Genomic DNA, 23,962 nt, shown 5'->3' on the forward strand with positions numbered 1-23,962 from the left:
TGGCGTTAGTATCGTGAGGTTTTATTGACGTTACGGTCTTGCTTGCAATTGGCTAAACTAAATGAGCTAATAAATAGTCGAATATCAAAATAAAAAATATACACTGTACGATGGGCTGTGGCTGTAAGGTGGTCAAAAATATCCGCTCATGCATTCTATTATTAAGGTATTAGAGTTTATGTATCGATATTTTTCATCACCTTCGCCGCTCCGAAATATCTGATGGAGACTATACCATAAAAGATACCTCGTTGAGTTTCTTGTCGGATTCTTCTCAACAGAAGTTTTTCCGAACCGGTGGTAGATTTTTTGACAAAAGTGTTTGTTACAGCCTAAATTGAATAAAGATATTTTGACTTTGACTTTATTGCTCTATATATGGCACTAACTTCTCATTCAGCTCTTCAGTGGGCAGCTGCATCCGCGCCAGCACTTGAGGCAACTTGGCGAGCTGTTTGCGCAGCTTTTTGGCAGACTTCTCCTCTTTGAGGCGGCGCACGTGTCGTCGGAACACGACCTGCAACAAATATCATGTTCAAGACAAGACTAACCTATGAATAAGTTGTCATAAAAAAAACCGGTATATTTTAGACGGGGCTGGTTAAGTTCAACTGAAAAGAGCAGAAGTATTTAAATACGCAAGGTGTTTTAAAACACGGTATATTCAGATTTTTGTAACATCTTAAAAAACACAAAGATATGGAGGTTTTCAATTGTCAATTAGTCAGAGAGATCCGACATGGACTATGCCATCATATGCAACGACGACTACAGAAAGTCCATACTAATTTTCATTATTCCAGAAAGAGATGGAATGCAAACTTTAGGTTTTTTTAATGTTTTTATACGGATTAACGCTGAAAAGAACTACGTTTCCAACTAAAAATTCAGATGAAAAATAGGTTACGTGTTTATTCGAACGAACCCAACCATCTGATGCGATATTCAAGATTTTAGAGGATTAGATCTTAGGAGGAACGACTCCTTTATCGAAATTTATTCATACCTGTGTCCCATCGTTTCCAAACTGTTGAACGAACTTCACCCACTCAGGGTAATGGCACAACCTTTTACTAACAGTCGACCACATCTCCCTGTAAAAAAAACAATGCGTATTGTAAACAAATTTTGTAAATAGGCCGCAATGGACACTTTTACACTTCATTTTTAAACTAACAGCGCTTTCGGGAAGACCATATTGCCAAGAAGGATGCGCCGCAAGAAACTTGGCAGAAAGTCAATTTTTCAAAATAAAATAATTACAAATAAAATACTTAAAAACTACAGTATAAAATAAAAGAAAAAAATACAAAAAAAGAATAATAATACAGGGATATATATGGGGTCCCTTAGTTACAAAACTAAACACTAACTACATCTACGTTCAGTGGAAGTGTAGAATGCTTCCATCGTCTTAAAAAAAAGGAATTTAACCTATCAGAGGTTCGAATCCAGTATTTAAAATAATGATTTTTTCTAAGAAGGAATACCTCAATAGGAAACCAGTAGACACCCGTTAAACAACCCTCCAGCACTGAACAGCGTAAGAACTATAGCTCAACCTCTCTAATTCTGAGAGAACGCCTGTGCCACGCCACGAAAAAGCCGCGCGGCCTAGTGGTTGACCTATGGCCCCTCAAGCAGGGATTGGATTGCGTGGATTCAACCCCGGGCCGCATCTCAAGTTCTTCGAAATTTATATGTGAAACTACATTTATAAAAGCACGAGCTTTACGGAGAAGGAAAACATCGCGAGGAAACCCGCACACACCAGTGAAGCAATTCAATGGTGTATGTGAAGTTCCCAATCCGCACGGCGCCCGCGCGGGAACTACGGCCCAAGCTCTCTAATACTGGAGGCCTCAGCAGTGGAACGTATATAGGCTGGGATGGATGGATGGGCTAGTGTCCAGCAATGGGTGTGGAGATGAAGGTATAAATTACTTGTGATCCTGCACGTGTATCCTGATGAGCTGCGTGAAGGCTTCCGTCACGAAGTCCAGCGTCTCCCTCCTTATCCTCAGAGCTTCTGCGTAGTTGGCCACCTGACAAACAAAAACAGCTTCAAACGTGAACGAAAACACATTTCTGGTTAGTTTGTCTGGCCCCCTCTCTCAAGTTCCCAACCCGCACTGGGCTCGCGCGGTAACTACGGCCCACCAAACCCTCTCATTCTGTAGGAAACCTATGCCCAGCAATGGGACGTATATAGGCTTGGGTGGACGACCGAGATCATGACCGACATAAGAAGTCGCAGCCGAAAAGTTCTCGAATGGGTAAAGCCACGGGTTCACGGTGGCTGCAGGCCGCTTCCAGCCGAAGCAACTGGAGGTCTAGGGAGGCCTATGTCCAACAGTGGACGTCCTACGGCAGATATGAAGAACTACAACCCACCTTAATCCTAGCCTTGCACTTATCCACCATCTGCGCGAGCAGGAAGAACGCCTGGTCCACATTAACATTGTCGTGGCTGGAAGACTCCACGATCGGTATGCATCCCTTGAACTCCTTCCTCTGCACCAGCCGCTCAGCCTCGCGGACGCCTTGCTCGCAGGCCTCGTCATTCTTCGACGTCACGAGGACCACTGGCTTCTTCAACTTGATTATGTTCTGGAGTAAGGCGGCAAGGGTTTCGTTCTGCGAAAAAATCAAAAAATTTAACATGGTTGGTCAACGATTTGTGCATAATTCTATTTATGTTATGGGTATCCACGAGCTTAGCACAGTCACAAGGTGATGCAATCCCACTAAGCCCCTTGGGAACACTTACAACCTGTGTAAAACTATACCTGTTTGTCCCAGCTGCGGCCCGGTACCAGGCTGACATCGTAAACGCACACGAAGCCGTCCTCGGATAGCCTGCCGTCGTAGCATGCGCTTTTCTTACTCCTTTTCTATGCTCAGCTGATTTAACTCAGGCAGACTTGTTTTTAGTGCTTATTTTGCTTGTTGTTGGTGTGGCGTTTAGAAACTTATCCCCATTGTGTTACTCAATGTTAAAGGTGAACTTGCAATCAGATTCCTTACTACAGTCACAAGGTGATGCAATTCTAATGCCCCTTTGGATAAATTACAACCTGTGTAAAGACTATACCTGTTTGTCCCAGCTGCGGCCCGGTACCAGGCTCACGTCGTAAACGCACACGAAGCCGTCCACGGAAAGCCTGCCGTCCGGTAGCGTGCGCTGTTCATACTCCTTCTCTATTCCCAGCTGGTTCTTGCAGACGTACATGAGTTTCTCTGCCGATTGGAGCTTTGTGGCTACACATCGTTTCACGTACGCTTCCGTTTTGCCGACTGTAAAATTATGAATTATGAACTATAAATATATTATAAATGCGAAAGTTTGTATGTGTGTGTGTGTGTTTATGCTTGTTTCTCCTTCTGCTGGACGTCTGGAATAATACAAAGGCTACTTTTTATCCCGATATTCCTGCAGGATCAAATTTCGAAATCTCATCCGCTAGGTATAGAGTCCTGAAATTTGGCACGGTGGTTTTTAGTGCAACGTCAATAAAGACACCTACAACGAGGTTGAGAAAGTACATGGACGACTTGGAATACGGAATTCCACCGAAGAACTAAAGTGTGTCAAGTGTCCTACAAAATCTAAGTGCAAACCTTTAAAAGGTTGGAAGCAGGCGTCGTCCACAAACTCCGTCTGCTCGACAACCTCGAACCTGTACTCCTGGTCATCGTATTCCTTCTGAACGCTGCCCCAGTACAAGAAGTGGTCGTTGTTCACCACGCGTCCGCTGAAGTCCGACTGTTGGATCGATGAACATAATTAGACACACACGGGAAATATCTCGACGTTTAAACCACGTTGCAATGGCCATAGTCACGATAGACTGAAGGCCAGGTACAGGTATGCCAATGCAGGCTATTAATTTTGTTTATATTGGCTTATATAATAACGTTAAGGTGGCGTAACTGATATCTAATTTTGTAATCGACCCAATGCATGACATTGATGTCATGCATTGGGTCGATTTCAGGGTAGGCAGTTGGTAATTTGCGCCGCAGTAGAAAGCGACCAGCACTAGCGTTGCCTATCATGCTGCCACAATACAAGTAATAGGCAGCAGATTGACTCAGCCATTTTCTTGAAATTTATACCTACAGCTGCGCGGAGCACTAGGGTTGGCTTCTACAAAAAGCAAAACATACGTGTGTAGATTTTTATTGTATGTGTGTAGTTTTAGGTGTAGGAATAAAACATATGTTAATTTTATGATTATAATAATAAAGCCCTTCTATTCTGAATTCTCTACAACTTCAGCAGTACGTGTTTCAGTGTTCTATTCTATATTATGTCTCTGAATTCAGCGTGCCTCTTGGCATAGGCCTCCTCCAGCTCTCTCCACTGAGCTCTGTCTTCTGCTACCCTAGTCCAGTAAGGTCCCAGTGTTAGGCAGATGTCGTCTCTCCATCTTTTTAATTTTATGATTATTTACTTAATAATTAAATTATAAAGTTGGTAATAGAAAAAAAGTTGCGTCTATTGCGGCAAGTTCGAAGCGACTTGTTGTTGAATTTTATTACACGAAAAAATCTTCTTATGAAGAGTTATTACCGAGCGCTATAGCCACGTTACGGAATCGAAACGGGGGCGAATAGAGCGGGCAGCGCGACACAGCACTCGACCAGCGACCGGACTGCGCGGCGCGCGGCGTGGCACTGCGTAGTTTTGTCTTGCGAAGATTGGTTAGCGGCCGTGTAAATGACGCTTGGCTGTGTGCGTGCGTCGATTCGGGCGCTACTATAAAGTCGAACTACTGCCTATTACTTGTATTGTGATGCTGCCTACAGTGGGGAGAATAGAAAGAATTCCGCGGGACTTGGACTTGGATTTGCACCTGATCAGGACGCTAAATGTCAATTAATTCTAGCAAGTTTAACTATTACTGTACCTATGTAATATAAGATTTACTAGTAAGTAATATTATAGTTGCAAAAGGAAAAATTGAGCTTTTGTTTTGAAAAAGAAAAAGTATTTTCTTGTCCCTGTTTGAAACCTTAAATCCCGATTTGTTGTACAATCTGTCTCGATTTTAATTGTGAGGATAGCCCTGCAGTAGCTCTTCACTAGCAGTGCCGGATTAGCCCATAAGCAAATTATATTTGAATGAGGTAATGTGTCTATTACCTGACTCAGCACGGATATATGGTCCACGTTGTAATCGTCCGCGTGGGTTCGCACAAATCTGTTGCAGAGGCAGGACTTGCCCACGCCGAGTTGCCCCTTTTCTTTTTCAGTACCTGGAAGAAAAGTTTAAGATTGATAATTAGTCTTAAAAAGCCATAAGACTATGTACAGTCATCAGCACCAATATCTGACACAACAAGCGTGCATAAATATCTGATACGACTCTATTTCTAGGGTGGGAAGGACGTGTCAGATATTTTTGCACGCTCCGCTGTGGCAGATGTTAATGCGGCTAACAGCGCGGTTTTAGCGCGCCGTCTCCCTTCAAAGCATACCCTTTTTTTTTCTTTTTATAGTGATAGGCTTGCGTTTTTCCATAAATAATTACGCCAGATGGTAAGCACAGATGTGAACTAAGATGGAACACGCCTAATAAAAGCCCATTCACCCTAGATTCGAAGATGGCCAGATTGCAGAGAAATTGAATTGATTGAAGCTTTATTTTAATGTATGCTGTGTGTATTGTGTGCAGTGGCGGATTTATGTTTTTTAGGAGGCCACTTTATATCCGCCGCCCTATGTAACTTTCTAAAATAATTTTCTCGTTGAAATCTGCCGCCCCTAGGCCGCGGCCTATACGGCCTATTGACAAATCCAGGACTGCGGATTTACAAGTTCATCAGACGGGCCTTTGCATCCAGAGACTAGTTTTCGGCACAAGAGAGTGTGTAACATGTATCTGAGGCCCCCCATGAGGCTGGCATAGTCACTTTTGGTGTACTGAAGCCTCGTTAAAATACAAGATTAAAAAAAAAAAGGACTGATTGTGTGTCCACAATTCAAGTAAAAACACCATACTATGACATAGAAAAGTTCCACAGACCCCCTAACAACAAAGTCACCAAATTATTTTTTTTCAAACACAATCAAAAGACATTGTGAAAGAAATTGTCACTTCCCACAGATTATAAACAACAATACAACAGGAAGCAGAGGTGTTGATAACAACAGGCCAACAATGGTTATACAACCATTCACAAGCTATTAACGTTTAGTGTTTCCTTTTGGACATTGACCAAGACATTTGTATTGAAAAAATATATATTTAATGAAGATTTATGGAGTTTTAAGAGGTCATTGTATTGTGTATGGTAAATACATATGTCTACGATAAAGAATCAAATCAACACCGCCTAACTGATAAATTTCGAACTTGCAACTTTACAGGCTAGCTAGGAGATTTTAAGGTTCTCAATTGCATGTTAAAGATCGGTCAATTAAGAGGTATTGGTACTACACCGTTGATATTTAAGGGTGAAATAATTATCAGCCTACATGATATTTTTATTGTATGGATCAGTCAAAGGAAATCAAATTAGATGTCTTTTAATACTGAAATTCATGTCACATGACCTTTGAATCCAAGTTGGCAGTGCATCTAAAGTGGTCATTCAATCCATCCATACTAATATTATAAATGTGAAAGTGTGTGTTTGTATGTTTGTCCGTCTTTCGAAACGGAGCGACGGATCGACGTGATATTTGGCATAGAGATAGTTTATGGGCCAGAGAGTGACATAGGCTTCTTTTTATCCTGGAATAATGCACAGTTCCGGAAGAACGCGCGATAACCGAATACCACGCGGGCGAAGCTGCAGGCAAAAGATAGTTCTAATATATAAATCCAACTCATAATTTAAATCAAATCATCATGAGTTTACTAATAGATCTCACAGTTGTTTCTCTTAACATTTTGCTCTCAAATATCCTCACTCTGTGTTAAAAATTGCCCATTTTAACTTACAAAATGTTACTAGGAATAACATTTAGTTATGCGCTTCCTAAAATAAGTCAATCTGGAAATGAAACAAATTCATAAGAAAGTCAGTCATAGGCAAATTACATATTAAATAAAGCAGCAAAAAACATTTTGCTCCCACAAAATCTTATCAAGCTATCATCATGTTACTCTAGTATATCTGTGTTTACATATCATAATAACCAGTGATTCATAAAACTTGAGAGGCAGGTAGTTCAAGGTTGTAATAAGATAAGGCATGTTTATCTTTCATTCAGTGTTTTTATCAGAAAATGGTGAGAAGAGATTGTTAACTGTAAACATAGAAGACTACCCTATGCCCTTGACTTTGTCTGTCCAGAATTTGTTTATTGCTATTATGAGGAAATTGTGCAATTTTCTGTAATAAAAACTATCCTATGTCCTTTCCATGGTCTCAAAGGGTCGATCAACTCTTTCTTGTTTGTTATTCTGTCCCGTTGTCCGAGAGACAACAGTGACAGAGTTTCTTAAAAAAACTGCTATGATATATGCTACAAATGTGCTTAGGAGATTGTCCATTAAATAATGGGCTTGTAACTAGGACAAAAATGTACGCTCTATGAATTATAACCACAGAAAACATGGAGAAACTCATGGTTTTAAAGAGTTGTCCAAGGGACGTAACCATGGCACCGCGGTACAGGGAAAAGTTGATCGACCCCAAACTATCCCATAATAAATGTCATCTAAATTGATTAAGTAGTTTAAGCATGAAGAGCGAACAGACAGACAGATTAACTTCCGGATTTATAATATTAGCAAGGATAAAACAACACAGATGTTGATTAAAAATGTGGAGTTCCAACTTATTTGCTTGAAAAAAAAAACAATCCATACTAATATTATAAATACAAAAGTAACTCTGTCTATCTCTTCATTCTTAATCCATGTACTTATTACATTTAAATTTAGATCAGCATTATAACATGGTACATGGACCAACCAATACTGATTTTATGTGTTACAAATATATCTTCTACCCTATAAAGATCTAGAGCAGAAAGGGGGTCAATGCTCATATCCCTAGTAGAGCTCACACTTATAAAAATAGTAGTAGGTATAAGTGTATAAATTACTAAAACAAATTCAATTAAAAATGATTAAAGTAGGTACACCCCTATTTTAGTAAAACTGAAAAATTAAACAACATGGACAGTGTTTACACTCCAACTCAGAATTTCCCAGAAAGAGCTACTGATTCAAAATTCTATAATACTGATATCATCAAACAAAAATCCAGGCCAGGCTCCCCTGAAAAATAACCCTAGATATGCCAATGTTTTGGTCAAAATAGTCTATGAAAAATCAGCTCGAGTCATAGGACAGCCAACATTAACCCATTTATGGCTTTGATGAGCATTTTTAAGATTTCTGTCACATATTGTGTTTAGTTCATAAATGGACTGTAGATGTTACTTTTATATAACCATTTGGATTGATAATGTATAATTTTTGAAGTGTGTAAAAATTCAATTAGAGAAATCTACTCCCTAATTCATATTTCCAAAACTACACTGTTAGTTTAGGGCTTAGTTGTGTATCTATTTTTAGAAAAGACAAAAGAACTAACTACTTTACCTCTTTACTTCATAATCTTTTTATCCTGGGCTATATCCAACCAGTTTTGGTTTACAATAATATCTAGAAAACAAACTATTTAAAAAAGGAACAGGGAGTTTCATTTACTTACCAGACAGTCCAACTACAGAAACTGTGATCAGCTTTCCACCAGTGTTATCCGATTTCTTTGCCATCTTATAGCTTTATCACTCGAAAATATAGAGGAAGCAGCAATCAAAATAACTTGAAACACTCATCACAACACTATTCATTGAAAACGCCACAAATTATTTGATAGGAATAGGCTGCAAATACGAAAATAACAAAACAATAAGTCAATCTCCGTTACTAACCAAAGGATAACGAGTGTAGTTAATAATTAAAGTAATATTTAAATGGTCAACAGCGATAGGTATGACGATAAATTTAAACGAGAAATACCAGAATGCGTGAAAACGTTGTGCCGAGCGAGCACCAGATGTGTCGAGTATCGTACACACACGCCCTACTATTTAACTACGTATGCGCGTTACGAAACTATTTAGATGTTAATTAAGCGGTGAGAATGACCATAATGAGACAAAATACTCCATCAGTTGGAATGATAGAGCAATAATTTATTGTGTTCGCCACAAACTCCTACACTGACAGATCCAATTAGAGCGACCATCTACAGTTAAATTAACTAATTTAACATATAAATACTGCTAACTCAACACATACATTATTTAAGCTTTCGATTTGTTTAGCTTATTTCACATTTTATCACAAGAAAAAAGAGATTGATCAAAAGAAAAATGCTGCACTTTCTGCGACAGACAGCTTTGCTTTGTACTGAAGTATAGCCAACATAATGAATTTTCAATATAAAAATCCATTGACAACCATTTTTTTTTTCTTTTATTAGGCATGGAATGGAGCACAGCAGACAGCACAGCACCTCACTGTTTCCAGCAGTTATGCCACAGTCACACATTCGCCCTCTTATGCGATTACATCTGTCATCTAGGTTTACCCGAGGCTCTGCTTGAGTGAATTTTTAGATCTATTACTTGAACTAAAATTCCAGAATTTAACAATGAATCCATCGAAATGAGGGCTATCGCGTATGAATTCACCACTAGAGGCGCTAGTGTAGCGTGAGGTCTCCGAAATGTCAAATCTCATAGTTTTTGGGTGAGCAACGCGGGTTTATTTATAATTAGAATAATTTTCTGAATATTTTGCAATACCTGAAATTAATTATGGCAAATATGCGTTCCGGGGCATTTAATGTCTGTGTTTTGAGACAGTTTTGTCTTTCGGAAACCTTTGTTCTCCCTTTTTTCCGAACAAAACGGGGACTATGCAACACTGTGGCATGCTCGATATTTTTATGGTACGGTTTTAAGGTGTATTAAATATGATTTTAATCTAAACTTTGTTTTCACGCCCGTAATAACAGACTTTGAAAGCCATACTTAAAAACCTCACGCAACAGTGCGCCATCTAGTGAGACAAAAAACGATAGCCCTCATTGAGTTTGAATTTGGTTGTGTTATTTTCAAGGTCTACCTACTTATATATCTATTAAATTTTGTCCAATTCCAGCAAACACACACATTTATTTATTATATTTATATGGGGCATCAACCGCAATAAAATACAGCAACAGCAGCAACAGCAATAAGATTTAGGTACCAAACAAAAAGCTAATAACAGATGTCCACAGAAATACTGTTAGCGAATCATACTCATGGACGTACTACTTTAGGTATTACATCCATCATCATACTTAACACTAAAACAGACATAAAAAATATTGTTAGTGAGTGAGTCCATAAGAGTTAGTTAGTATGATCACATGACATGAAATCATCAAATCATCATCATCATCATTTAAAATGGTGAATAAATGGTTGCTAACAATATTTTTTTATTCTGAGACCGAAAACCTTGTTTAAAATCTAATAAAATTACCTCTTTATTACTCAAAACTAAAACTAAACATCTGAACATCTAACTCGCACGAATGTGTAAATGTGGCATGACCTGTTTCAAAACAGAAATAATAAAATTGCGAAAGCTATTGTAAATCGAATAGAATAGGCAGAATGTTGTATTATTTTACTTTATTTTAAGTATCTATGAATTGATACACTTCAGGTATTAAGTATATGTGAATACGATTTAAATCGTGTCGATACCCTTACTAAGTAAAGAAAATTACTTCAGAGGATGGAAACTCAACCTAATACAGTGTATTTTTTATCGCCACTTGCAATACTGAATTTGACAGCTCCACGGAAAACACAAGCGCATAAATGTCTCCCCGCGATATTTTCCTGAGAAATGACTTCTACAAATGATGGAAAAGACGTGAAAAGTAATCAAACAAGTGGCCACAAAGGCAAAACATATTACATCGAACTTTATAAGGTAAGTCTCATTCTTTTATTCATAATGCGACGTATGCATTATGCGACGCCGTTCAGGTAAAGTTCACTTTACGGCCGCCATATTTGTCCATTTCCAAGTCTTGTTTTCATATATTTTGATGGATTGCTCACAAATTCGGCTGAAATATTGTAACCAGCAACTAAATAATCCTAGTAATATCAACTTCTTACTATAACATACTTGTTATTATCATTCCGTCTGCCTATTATTACTCAATGCGAACTCCATCCAATGGGGTCTTTATATTTCACGTAATTGATCACATATAACATCATAATTACAATTAATAAATTGTATGGTAGCAAATAAAAGATTTAGCTTCGTCTTATTGTTATTTTCATAGTTCTGATATCAAAGTTTATCCAACATAAGATACCATGAATCATATCTTCTTGACAGCCATATCACAGTAGGCAGAAGTCACGTAGAGCGTTTATTTTCCGAATGATAAGTACCTACTACCAGCCGGTCTCACGCTGTTTACTTACCGAGTTAAAAGCCATAACTTGATTGATTGGCCAGGAATGAAGACTTAATTTGCTTAGTCTAAAATTATACCTATGAGGAATACCTACCTAGCTTGCAATATAAATTACGTACATAAAATTTTAACAAAATGTGACATTTTCAGTCCCACTACATAGTTTTGTCTAATTTTCTTTATGTTTGCAAGTCTGTACAACTATTACCAATTCTATTTCAATTCATCTAACCTAGGTTATGGAAGGAATGTGCTTTTTGACCTTGAACTGAATTGTTTATTTTGTTAACTAACTTAACATCACTGAAAATTTGAATTGTTTATTATTAGTAGTTATTGTTGTTAACATGCACTTTTCGTAGCAAAGGGTATGGTTGGCAGAAAAAACAATTAAATTTGAATATTCACTTTTGTCATTGACAGCAAATTCTATTGAAAAAAATTTATCATTTAAAATCAGTACAATTTGGATAAATTATTATAAATATGTATATAAATATCTCATAATTATACAGTCATATTATTGTGACATCTTGCGAGGCAATTTAGATTGCCGTGATCTGGTGACGATGCTCGTAAGATTGGCAGTCCCATTTTCCCCAAAAAATCTCAGACCATGTAAGCAATAGTCTGCTTGAAGTACAAAAGACTTGTACTGTGTTGCATTATAATTCCCCTGTTATTCGGGCACTAACGTGTCATAACTCCCTTCTGTCATCAGCACCTGAATCTGACCTTTTTTCAAGTTGATGGGTTGAACTGGAGTAAGTATTTAGCTGCATACATTAATTTAATTTTACAGTGAATTGGCTTACAGCTGTAATACTGTGTAAATTTTGTTTTACTTAAATAAATAATTTGTGAAATAAATGTTTAAAATACTTGTTTTTTTTTCAACCTTAATTTGCTACAAAAAGTGCATGTTGATAATGATCACTAACTATCAGAGAATGGACTACATACATACATACATACATACATTCAGCATATTTTTTTTAAATGTGGATGAAAATCTCAATAAAAGGTGTTGTAGTGATTTTTAATTACTTATTTATTTAGTGTGAAATTATCATCATGCAATAGTATGATTTTGTCAATAATTAAAAGTGAAATTTAAAATTAGCTATTATTTTGCAGTTCATATTCTTGTAGGTTATAGTACATACTTTCAGTAGCTCTTTCAAATATTAAGGGGTTTTGTCTCTGTGATTTACTTTCCCTTTTTTTAAGATTAAAAGCTTGTTCTCCTACTAAGTTAACTAAATAGTATTTGAATTTCTTTGCTATGTTAGGCCTAGGACTTATCATTTAAAAATAGACAAAGAACTAATTTGTAGGTATCTATGAATTTCCAGGTTAGGTTTGTTAGGACTAGATTTCATATATATTGCGCTATGTTTGATTAATGTTATGTAAACAAAACGTCGTAATTTAATAGTGCCTTAGTAAGCACAATGCCTTTTCTGCAGAATGCCCCAGTGAGTAGAATGTCTTAGTTGTACTATTATCAACAACTATGGTGTAACTTAATAAATTATAAAAAGTCAAAGTTTTATAAATTATAGAAAGTCTTGGTTGTAGAATGAAGCAATAAGGCAATGTCTGAATAGCATATGGTCTTGGTAGCAATACGTCATGATTGCATGACTAGGTAATATTAGATGAATTTTATTTATGTAGGAATGAGTAAGTAGTTATTGTTCCATTAGGTTTCCGACATTATCTTTGATTTTAAGTGACCGACCAGATACTTGCCTTTGAAGTTTCTTTATCAAAAATATAAAAAGTTCCTTCACAAAGTACTGTTTGTGATTTCTTTGTCATTCAACCATCTAATCTAGTCTAGCATACCTAGTCGTTTTTACTATCAGTATGTTTTGAATATGTTGCTGTTTTGCTACTGGGACATTTTGGTATTTGTGCGTTATACCAACAAAACATTATAGAACTAAGTCCAATCTTAAACCCAGGCGTTCTACTATAAAAGCGTTTGCACAATTAGACATTTAGCTACCAAGATCTTATGAAACTAAGTCATTTTGCTTATATAGTTATTATGCAATCTAGTCCTTACAAACCTACGCTAAATTTCCAGTGTTGGCAGAGCCCCTCTCCTAAGCAACATGTATGCAATGTGGGGTCATTTTAGATGGTTACTGATACCAACAGACAAATAAAGGAATTATGATTTTTCACATTTATTGTTTTCGTTACCTCTCTCTGTATACCTTTGTTTTCTGTACTGCTTGCTGTGTTGGTGTGCAATAAAGAGTTATTGTATTTTATTGTATTTTATAATTTTTGTGGTTACGAGAATTTGTATGGAAACTGCTTTTTTTAGGGTTCCGTAGCCAAAATGTCTGTCTGTCTGTCCGTCCTTCCGTCTGTCCGTCCGTCCGCGGCTTTGCTCAGGGATTATTAATGCTAGATAGTGTTTGCACGAATATATCTGTAAACTATGCCGACAAAATAGTACAATAAAAAATTCAAAACCAATTTTTCTATAGAGTACCTCCCATAGACGTAAAGTGGGGGTGATTTTTTTTTCTCATCCAACCTTGTTGTGTGGGGTATCATTGGATAGGTCTTTTAAAACCATTAGGGGGTTACTAAAACGATTTTTCGCGTCAGTGATATGTTTGTAAAATATTCAACTTTAAAGTGCAAATTTTCATTAAAATCGAGCATCCCCCCCTCTAAAATCTAAACCGGTGAGCAGAAAAATTAGAAAAAAATCACGATGGTAGTAAGTACATCAAACTTACAAGGAAAACTATAACGGTTAAGTTTTCTTGAGAATTATTAGTAGTTTAAGAGTAAATAGCAGCCTTAGCTATAAAATATACCTAAACTTGGAATATTCCGTACAAAATACGAAATCCTTAGAAAAATATTACTTAATTTTTTCGTAATTGCTACGGAACCCTATTTCGGGCGTGTCCGACACGCTCTTGGCCGGTTTTTTAATGACTGTTTTGATTGCATTGACTTAGAACTTCGTTTTTACTGCTTCAAGACGTAGCAGACCTGAGTAGTTGATATTAATTTCCGCTTGACAAGTTGACACTTCCATGTGTTCCTGAGATAAAGGGTCTTGACAGACGAACAGACAAACAGACAGCAAAATGATCCTATGAGGGTTCCGTTTTTTTCTGAAAGTAATGAACTCAAAAAATTAAATGGCTCATTGTGCTTCCATTATGCTATCTGACACATTAATAGTTGCCAAATTACTGCAATTTCAGTTTAAAAAAAAAACTGCTCAGTTTACTTTATATTTATTATTAATGTAAAAACAGACATATGTGTTCTTATTAATCTCATTTACTCAGTTCAAACTTCCAATGTTGCCACCACTTGATGAAGTGGCACATATACAGAATGTGTAAATATTGAGAATAAAGTCATAGTGTAATGTAAACAGATAAGTAAGAGTTGATGTTTCAGTACTTCATCAGTTGTCAAATAGAAATTACTATTAGCACTTGATCTAGACTAGGTAGGGCCCTGTTTCTCAAAGCATATTAATCTAATAATATTATGGCTGATGTGGGTGCCAAGACTGCCAGGCTGAAATGGCACTTAGCAGGCTACGTCAGCCGAATGGAACCCAATAGGTGGGCTAAAATAGCCACAGACTGGATACCACAAAACGGACTTCGGCGGCGTGGCAGACCCAGGCGTCGATGGCGGGATGATCTGGACGCCTTTCTTCGCAGCTGGTCAGAGATCGCCCAAGACCGTGTCGAGTGGAGGACATGGGGGGAGGCCTTTGCCCAGCAGTGGGACACCTCTATAGGATTTTAAATAATAATATTAGTGTTTTGGTTTTGTCTCATAAATTACATGAGAAAATGAGGCAAAACACTAATTAGACTAATACGCTTCGAGAAACTGGGCCCAGCTGGGACCGTATTTTCTGACGCGCTGACGTTCGCGATTGTATTCATCATTTCTTTCTACCCTCATCTTATACCTTGTGACAGAAAGAAGTGGTGGAAATAATTGTGATCCCAAGTGCATTATATAATAAGATCTCAGGGATGGTTACAGACTTACCCCCAGTTTCATGATTCATTGATTAAATTTATTTGGCAGATAAATCTGATGCCATCTCTGTTTGTTATGTTTGAATAGACGGAGACGGCATCACATTTGTCCGTAAAATAAAACCAATCAATGGATGGTGAAACAGCCCCTTAAAGTTAGTTATAGTTTGCGCGGAATAAATCTGAATAAAAGTGCATTGACACCTATCTACTAATATACACCAATTTCCCAAACGATAGGATACAAAAAAATTCTATGACAATTATCGCAAATACGCCTCACCTTGCGTATCGTAGTAGCAGGCGGGCTGATCGCATGATCTTGCAGATGTGACAAACATTATTAATTATTACGCTAGCTACTTTTTTAAACATTAGATGATAAAAAAGAGCTTAATTGAAATGAAAAAGATTATTAAAAAAACAGTATTTTAAGACAATTCGTTTTATTGCTACATCACATACATATCATCCGCCTCCATTATCGCTCAATCAAATAAACTATTAACAAACAAAATAGCATCAATCATCACAATTTAAAATTGAATCAACAACAAAGTGAAACTTTCCAAGTACCAACGTCTAACGCAAGCGCTTGCCGAACACGGAATGACGGTGACAGGCGACCGGGTTTCGCGCCCCTGCCACAAGGAAAACGCAAACGTATGCGCGTAATGGGGTCAATCAACTTTTATCCAGATTTATTCCGCGCAAACTATAGAAAGTTCTTCTTTTTACCCACTAGACTATCTGTGCAATCAAAGAATCGCACTGAATTGTAAATGTGTAGTTCCCACGCGGACACAGTACGATTTAAGATCTTCACATACACCATTGAATTTCTTACACACTTGAGTGTATCCAAGTTTCCTCAGATCCCTTCACACATGTGTAACTTCGCACGTAAATTCCTAAAAACTCAAGTGCAAGTCTAAGTTCGAACCCACGACCTTCTGCTTAACCTACTATAGTTTTTTTTAAATACATTAAGAATGTGTTTACTATTCACATCGTACAGTATCTAATCACCCCCGGGCGTCCAAGCGTAATTACTAAACTCTTCCGAATGTAGTTTACTTCCCACACTTATATATAAACTACCCAGGGATCTAATTGTTCACTCGTTTTGATTTCCCGGCGGTGTTTTTACCGGGATTAGAATAGGAATAAATCAATCTGTCCGAGTATTTTTTTAGCTCTCTAAATAGGTAATGAGTTTATTGATTGCAAATGGAATTGCGATCAAAAATAACTGAGACGAATTGCTGGTAAGCTGGTAGTACAATAAAATTGGAAGCCGAAAATTGAGTTTTACGACAAATGTGCCAAATAGCCACGTTTATATTTTTGTCGGAATACGGCAATTCGCCGAAGAACTAAAGGCACCGACATTTCCAAAAATTTACGTCATGGTATTACGTATAGCTATCTACATTGGAACTAAATCCGTCTAGTCTAACTGTTTTAGCACGAAGGGTTACTTATTTAATGATCACATGCTCATTGAACCTTAGGTCGGCAACCCTTCTTCGTACTTAGGAAATTGCTCTCATTTGTTTGGTGGTCGACAAACCCTTTATTACATTTTCACGTACGGACTGTTTGCCAAAGTTTAGGGTATAACTTCTGTCATGGAGGACAGACCTATAAATTATAACTTGTTGCATCAGGACGAGCTCGTATATGAGGTAAAAATTCGTGGTGATGAACCGAGTAAAAATGTTAATGACTTGAGGAAGCAGATACGTGAGCTCGCCTGTGATGCACCTGCTGATGAAATTGAGGAATTTTCTGGTGATATATCTGCGGAATTAGTCTTGTTGAGTGGGAAAATGGCAGAGTTGGTTTCCCTATTTGCTGCGAAACCTTTAACTGTAAAGAAAATGAATCGTATTCAGGCCTTATGCCACCATATTAACCACCGCGTGACGTCATCACAATTTTGGCCATACATAGGTACGCACTCGCATATAAACTTTAGCATTTATAATATCAATTTGATAACAGGTACTTAGACTCCTGGTCACCAATAAATAAAATTCAGACGATTGAATGACTACAGTAACTTGTTTAGCTCGTAGGCTTTATAAAGGAGTACCTTCAGAATATGCAAACAGAGTTGCTTTGTAATACTTTGTATGAAGCGTTTGTAAGTTCATCTGGTAACTTGATTTGTGCAGGTGGATTTACTACGAATTTTGGCAAATAAATTTATTTTTTCTTTCCATTAACGGTCTTAGAGACTTAGGGGCTGTTTCACCACCCATTGATTAGTGTTGACTGACGGTTAAATGTGATGCCGTCTCTATTTGTTTCGTTCGAATAGACGGAGACGGCATCACATTTAGCCGTCAGTTAACACTAATCAATGGGTGGTAAAACAGCCCCTTAGACTAATATAGTGTTAGTCAGGCTTAGAGTTTAGCGCCTCCGCTAAATTGCGTGAGTGCACGGCTTGGCGCGGGCGCGGCGTGCCGTTTCAATAGGTTTCAATAGAGCAGAGATTCGCCTCACGCAGCGCTGCTCTATTAGATGACATGAAACAAGCACGCCGCTCGGGCACTAAGCCGTGCAACACTCGCGGAGGCTCTTAGCTAGGCATAGGCCGGTCTTAATCTCGTAATACGGTATTCGACTGTAACAAACTACAAATGCCTTATAAGACAATAACTGTAACAGTGGCAGTCACACAGGGCTGCATAGAAAATGACAGGTAGAAATTCAGTCGATTTTAATCGCTAAATCTTTCGCAAAACGGAAAATAAGTGCAAACAGGGACTACTGTCCACTGGACTTCAGAGTGCGTGAGCGCGCGTTGGCAGTCTGAGTTAACGGCGCGGCGAGCGCGCGCGCGGGTCCCTGTCGGCGCGCACGGGCCACCTGTGCGACGCGTGGCGCCGCGTCTACAGTCTGCACCAGCACTCCGCGCACTCCACGCACCCGCACCTGCTCAGCTGGCTGCAGCGACACACCGCGCTCATAGTGCTGCAGGTAACACTCGGGGGCCAGGCCGGGAGCAGCCACGGATGACGCCGCAATGAGGGCTATCGTTTTTTGTCTCACTAGATGGCGCACTGTTGCGTGAGGTTTTTAAGTATGGTTTGAAAGTCTGTTATTACGGGCGTGGAAACAAAGTTTAGATTAAAATCATATTTAATACACCTTAAAACCGTAGCATAAAAATATCGACACAGTGTGCAAAGGTTTTGTTCGGAAAAAAGGGAGGACAAAGGTTTAAGACAAAACTGAGACATTCATTGGGAACGTGCCCAGATATTGTAAACCCGCGTAGCTCACCCAAACCATTTCGACCTCACGCTACACTAGCGCCTCTAGCGGCGAATTCATTCGCGATAGCCCTCATTACATACTCTACCGTATTCGGTGTCGGACTATAGTCGGGGTGGCAGTTGTCAGCAGAGTAGATCCCAGTTTGGGGCCCGGACTTACGCGGAGCCACCCGGGGCACGCTGTTCTTTTCAGCCGTTTCTTTCTAGTATAGCTGTTGCTATACAAGATAATAGAAATGCGCTTCCACAACTGTATGCCGCTTTTCTTTAGAATAGTCGAAGTTTACACATTTTATTGAAAGACGACACGGATAACCACGGGTTTCTGACTCAGCCTCGTATATTAAATTTTACGAAATTCGAACCATTTTAGATACACATCCTAAAGTAGATATTCCAATTTCATATCATATGGGTACGAGGTTGAGTCAGAGACCCATCGATGTACTCATTGAAGTGAACCTACTCGAACGCTAGTCGTCCAATCTACTCACAATCCCCCGTTACCTTCGCAGACGGAATGGCGCGACCCAAAGAGCCGCGATGAGCACTCGCAGCTCGGCGCGGCGATCGAGGAGCTCATCGCGGAGGCGTCGGCGGGCGCGGCGGGCCGGCCTGCGCCGCTGCCCTGGGAGCAGCTGCTGCTCCAACGCGCGCGCTGGTTCCGGGACGTGCTCGAGAACCCGTGGGGGCATCCCGTGCTCGAGCGGCTGCTGAATCCCACCGGGGAACCTGTCACTGACGAACAGGGTGAGTAGACCGCTAAGTAGACCGTTTTAGCGCAACCAGTCGCTGACAACTACAAATTACGCGTATTTGCGGGCATCTCATGCTGGGAAGGCTGCTTCAGTCCATGGGAAGCCTTTCGGCGATAACAGGATAAGTTTTAAGTAGCCTGTGGCACCATTTTAGCATAACCAGTTGCTTGACATCTACAAATTATGCGTATTTGAAGGCATCCCTTGCTGGAATGGCTGCTTAATACTACCGGGGAGCCTGTCACTGATGAACAGGGTGAGTGAAACAAGGTTTTAGCGCAACCAGTCGCTGACACCTACAAATTATTCGTATCCCTTGATGGAAAGGCTCCTTAACTCCAGCGGGGAGCTATTCACTGAAGATCAAAGTGAGTCTAAGTAGCCGGTTTTCGCTAAAACACCGTTTTAGGGCAACTAGTCGACTACACCTACGAACTACGCATTTTTAGGGGCATTGCTGCTTAACCCCACGGGGACAGGGTCACTGAAGATGAAAACTTTTTACCATTTAGCGTCAAAGAGTAACAAAAAATCACACAAACTTTTATTGTCACTTATATGTCAAAAGATTTATGAATGAACCTCTTTATAATATTAGTATGTGATCAGTTCTAGAATGGCTGACGATGGAGCGCGGCATAGTGTTCGTGACGCGGCTGCGCACGCTGGCGGCGGCGCGCGACTGCAGCGACCTCGCGCTGGCTCTGGCCAGCACCGTCATGGAGCGCGCCCGGGGCGACCCGCCCCACGACACAGGTACAGTGTACACACAGTGAGCCGGCTGCCAGCTGGACTATATGGCTGACGATGGAGCGCGGCATACGGCACGACGACAGGCGCACGCTGGCGGCGGCGCGCGACTGCAGCGACCTCCCACTTGGCCAGCATTTTCATGGAGCTATTCCCGTGGCACCCGAACACGATGAAGTGTTCACACTTGCCGGCTGCCACTGGTATATGGCTGACGATGGAGCCGCCATAGTTCGTGACGGGTGCGCACGCTGGCGGCGGCGCGCGACTGCAGCGACCTGCGCCTCTGGCCAGCACGTTGGACGCCCGGGCGACCACGACACAGGTACAGTGTAACCAGTGAGCGGCTCAGCTGGACTATATGGCTGACGATGGAGCGGCCATATTCGTGACGCGGCTGGCGCACGCTGGCGGCGGCGTGCGACTGCCGACCTTGGTGGCACCGTCGGGGCCGGGCGACACGACACGGTGTTGTAGGGTTGGTGGACTATAGTGACATTGTTTGTTCTGTGCGCACGCGGCGGCGGCTGCGACGCAGCGACCTTGGTCGGCCAACGTTCGCGCGGCAGAACAAGGAGTGTACAACTGAGCTGAGCGACATAGTACATGGAGCCATAGTGTTCACGGTGGACGCTGCGCGGACTAGCGACCTCGCCTGGCCTGCCAGCCCGTATCCCCGGAACGCTGACACAGGACAGTGTAAACACAGTAGCTCACATTTGGCTGACATACTATACGCACGAACGAACATTGTCATATCCCCCATTTTGTCGATATTGATGGAAATTTTATTTGGCTTCACACTTTGATTTGTTCATTTACAAAGAAATACTGTTTTCTGCTTTAATTTATTCATTGTTGTGGTTTTAAGTTGTGAACCGTTTGACTGCGAGTGTGTCACTCAACGCTAGGCGAATGAATCCGCCGTTAAGCGTGAGGCCTGTCAAGATGTTAGTTCCTGGTCCATCGAGTTTTTTTGAAAGGGAAATGCGAATATTGAATTTGAATTATTTCAAATATGCGTTCGGGGCAATGATTGTCTGTGTTTTGAGACAGTTTTGTCTTTCGGAATCTTTTGTCCTCCTTTTTTTCCGAACAAAACGGGGACTATGCAACACTGTGGCATGCTCGATATTTTTATGGTACGGTTTTAAGGTGTATTAAATATAATTTTAATCTAAACTTTGTTTTCACGCCCGTAATAACAGACTTTGAAAGCCATACTTAAAAACCTCACGCAACAGTGCGCCACCTAGTGAGACAAAAAACGATAGCCCTCATTGAGACTGAATTCGTAAAATCGTTTTCTAGTGACTCTTGTTCTGATATTTTTTTATTGTTGAAATCCATCTCTTTCTTTAGTTCAGTACTACGTCACGAACATATACCGTACTAAAGATCAAATGTCTTGTTTTAAACGGATGTTCGGCGTTCAATCTCCTCTGTTGTATATAAGCTCCTTGGTCACGACGTGCGTGCATCTAGATGGCCATGCTGAAACGAGAAAAAAAGTGTCATTGACGTAACTCAATGAGGGCTATCGTTTTTTGTCTCACTAGATGGCGCACTGTTGCGTGAGCTTTTTAAGTATGGCTTTCAAACTCTGTTATTACGGGCGGGAAAACAAAGTTTAGATTAAAATCATATTTAAAACACCTTAAAACCGTACCATAAAAATATCGAGCATGCCACAGTGTTGCATAGTCCCCGTTTTGTTCGGAAAAACGGGAGGAAAAAGGTTTCCGAAAGACAATACTGTCTCAAAACACAGACATTCATTGCCCCGGAACGCAAATTTGCCATAATTAATTTCAGATATTGCAAAATATTTACAAAATTATTCTAATTATAAATAAACCCGCGTAGCTCACCCAAAAACTATGACATTTGACATTTCGGCTACACTAGCGCCTCTAGCGGCGAATTCATTCGCGATAGCCCTCATTATCTTCGACTCCGAGGCTAATCGAAAAATTAAAAAAAAAATACTTTCCACCCTAGAGATGAAAACGCAATATTCCACCCGGCTTCCTACCCATGAAAATTAAACTTTCCGAACAGGAGAGATAAAAAAATTTATACATTAGGCAATAATTCAGTAACAATTACCTGCGACGTGCATTAGAAAATTATTGACGTGCCCGCAATATTTTATAGCGTACAACTGGCATTTTGTTCGCCAATGGCTTATGTATGCAGTTGTTTAATGTACTATTATTTGGCAGGCGAAGCAGACGCCACTGCGTAACGGCTACCAGCTGGTGGAGCGGCTGCGGAGTCGGCCCGAGACGTCGCCGCGCGACAAGAAACTGTGGAAGGACGCCAAGGAAGTCGCCACTTTGATCGCGCAGGTAACGCTCAGTCCCGGCCTTCGCTAACTCGCGCGTGCACGGCGCGGTGCACGGTGTGCTGTTTCGTGGCATCTAATAGAGCAGCGCTGTGTGAGGCGCGTCTCTGCTCTATTAGATGAGCGGGTGCCTGCGTTTGAACACGCTTCACGCGGTGTATGCCTTCATGATTCTGCGACTTTTACAAATAATTGTTTTAAATTTTCTCTTTTTGATGCAATTTAAATAGTATTGTCCATGTACGCCATCCTAGAGCCCAATTGACGTCGCCTGTAATGTTAATAATACATAATAATCATAATTGACGACCGGATGGCCAAGTGATTAGAGAACCTGACTACGAAGCTTGAGGTTCTGGGTTCGATTACCGGCCGGGGCAGATATTTGTTGAATAATACGAATGTTTGTTCTCGGGTCTTGGATGTTCAATAGGTATTTAAGTATGTATATTTATCTATATAAGTATGTTTATCCGTTGCCTAGTATCCATAGTACAAGCTTTGCTTAGTTTGGGGCTAGGTCAATTGGTGTGGTGTCCCATGCTATTTATTTATTTATTTAATTCTTTCCCTTTATTCTGAATTGGGTGCAATTCAGTTTGCCTCTTGGCAAGGACCTCCTACAGCTTCTACGCTCGAGGGTGGTGGTCATTCTCTCCCTCGGTGACGGGCCGTGGTGGGGAGAGGTGTTATTGATTTATTTCAGACTTTGTGTTACTATTGCCATATTTTGATTATATTTATCTGTTTCATTTTTATTTGACAAAGTATAAATTTCTTGTCAAATTAGTTGTTCTGGTTTTTCATTTCTTTTTGTTTATTTTTATAGTATATCTCTTAATTCTGCATGCCTCCTGGCAAAGGCCTCCTCTGTATGTCGCACGGGTGTGTCGATTTCGGGCTTCTAATAGATCTCGTTCGTAATTCCTTATTTACCATTCACACACTGTACTATGTATGAAGCGTCTATTTTTGTACGAGGCCGTTTTTTTTTGCAGAATGACGGCATTCCGATCTCTGAAGTAAATCTTTGTTCAATACTGCGGTATTAATGAAATGACTGTTTGCAGGTGATAATAGCGCGCTGCATGGTGGTGCCGTACTGTGCTGGCGTGAGCCGGTCTGCGCTGTACTGCTGCGCGCGCGCGCTGGCGCGGCTGCTGGCGCCGGCGCGGCTGCCCGCCGCCACGGCCGCGCTGGCCGCGCCCGCCGCCACCGCGCGACACCTGCACACGCTGTGCTCAGCCATGCACGCGCAGGTCAGTGCCCCGCCCCCCCTGCCCGCGCTGCCGGCTGCTG

General features: G+C 40.3%; 2 protein-coding genes across 2 annotated transcripts in view; one reads left to right on the forward strand and one right to left on the reverse strand.

The window, feature by feature from the left end:
* Nucleotides 1-9,383, reverse strand: part of RhoGAPp190 (Rho GTPase-activating protein 190) — a 30,914-nt gene extending 21,531 nt beyond the window's left edge. The window contains exons 1-9 of the mRNA XM_074102481.1: nucleotides 9,273-9,383; nucleotides 8,680-8,854; nucleotides 5,150-5,262; nucleotides 3,622-3,766; nucleotides 3,095-3,297; nucleotides 2,395-2,637; nucleotides 1,945-2,045; nucleotides 1,007-1,094; nucleotides 390-517 (exon numbers count right to left, since the gene is read on the reverse strand). Of these exons, the coding sequence (XP_073958582.1) occupies nucleotides 390-517; nucleotides 1,007-1,094; nucleotides 1,945-2,045; nucleotides 2,395-2,637; nucleotides 3,095-3,297; nucleotides 3,622-3,766; nucleotides 5,150-5,262; nucleotides 8,680-8,743 (1,085 nt within the window). The 5' untranslated portion in view covers nucleotides 8,744-8,854; nucleotides 9,273-9,383. The remainder of the gene's footprint in view (nucleotides 1-389; nucleotides 518-1,006; nucleotides 1,095-1,944; nucleotides 2,046-2,394; nucleotides 2,638-3,094; nucleotides 3,298-3,621; nucleotides 3,767-5,149; nucleotides 5,263-8,679; nucleotides 8,855-9,272) is intronic.
* A 1,451-nt stretch (nucleotides 9,384-10,834) lies between these two features.
* The window catches only part of LOC141438616 (uncharacterized), a 41,247-nt gene continuing 28,119 nt past the window's right edge, over nucleotides 10,835-23,962 (forward strand). The window contains exons 1-8 of the mRNA XM_074102482.1: nucleotides 10,835-11,023; nucleotides 12,908-12,947; nucleotides 18,363-18,509; nucleotides 19,324-19,558; nucleotides 20,176-20,322; nucleotides 20,794-20,942; nucleotides 22,542-22,667; nucleotides 23,734-23,922. Coding sequence (XP_073958583.1) covers nucleotides 10,881-11,023; nucleotides 12,908-12,947; nucleotides 18,363-18,509; nucleotides 19,324-19,558; nucleotides 20,176-20,322; nucleotides 20,794-20,942; nucleotides 22,542-22,667; nucleotides 23,734-23,922 — 1,176 coding nt within the window. The 5' untranslated portion in view covers nucleotides 10,835-10,880. The remainder of the gene's footprint in view (nucleotides 11,024-12,907; nucleotides 12,948-18,362; nucleotides 18,510-19,323; nucleotides 19,559-20,175; nucleotides 20,323-20,793; nucleotides 20,943-22,541; nucleotides 22,668-23,733; nucleotides 23,923-23,962) is intronic.

The sequence above is a fragment of the Choristoneura fumiferana genome, chromosome 19, assembly GCF_025370935.1.
Source record: "Choristoneura fumiferana chromosome 19, NRCan_CFum_1, whole genome shotgun sequence".
Classification (NCBI taxonomy): domain Eukaryota; kingdom Metazoa; phylum Arthropoda; class Insecta; order Lepidoptera; family Tortricidae; genus Choristoneura; species Choristoneura fumiferana.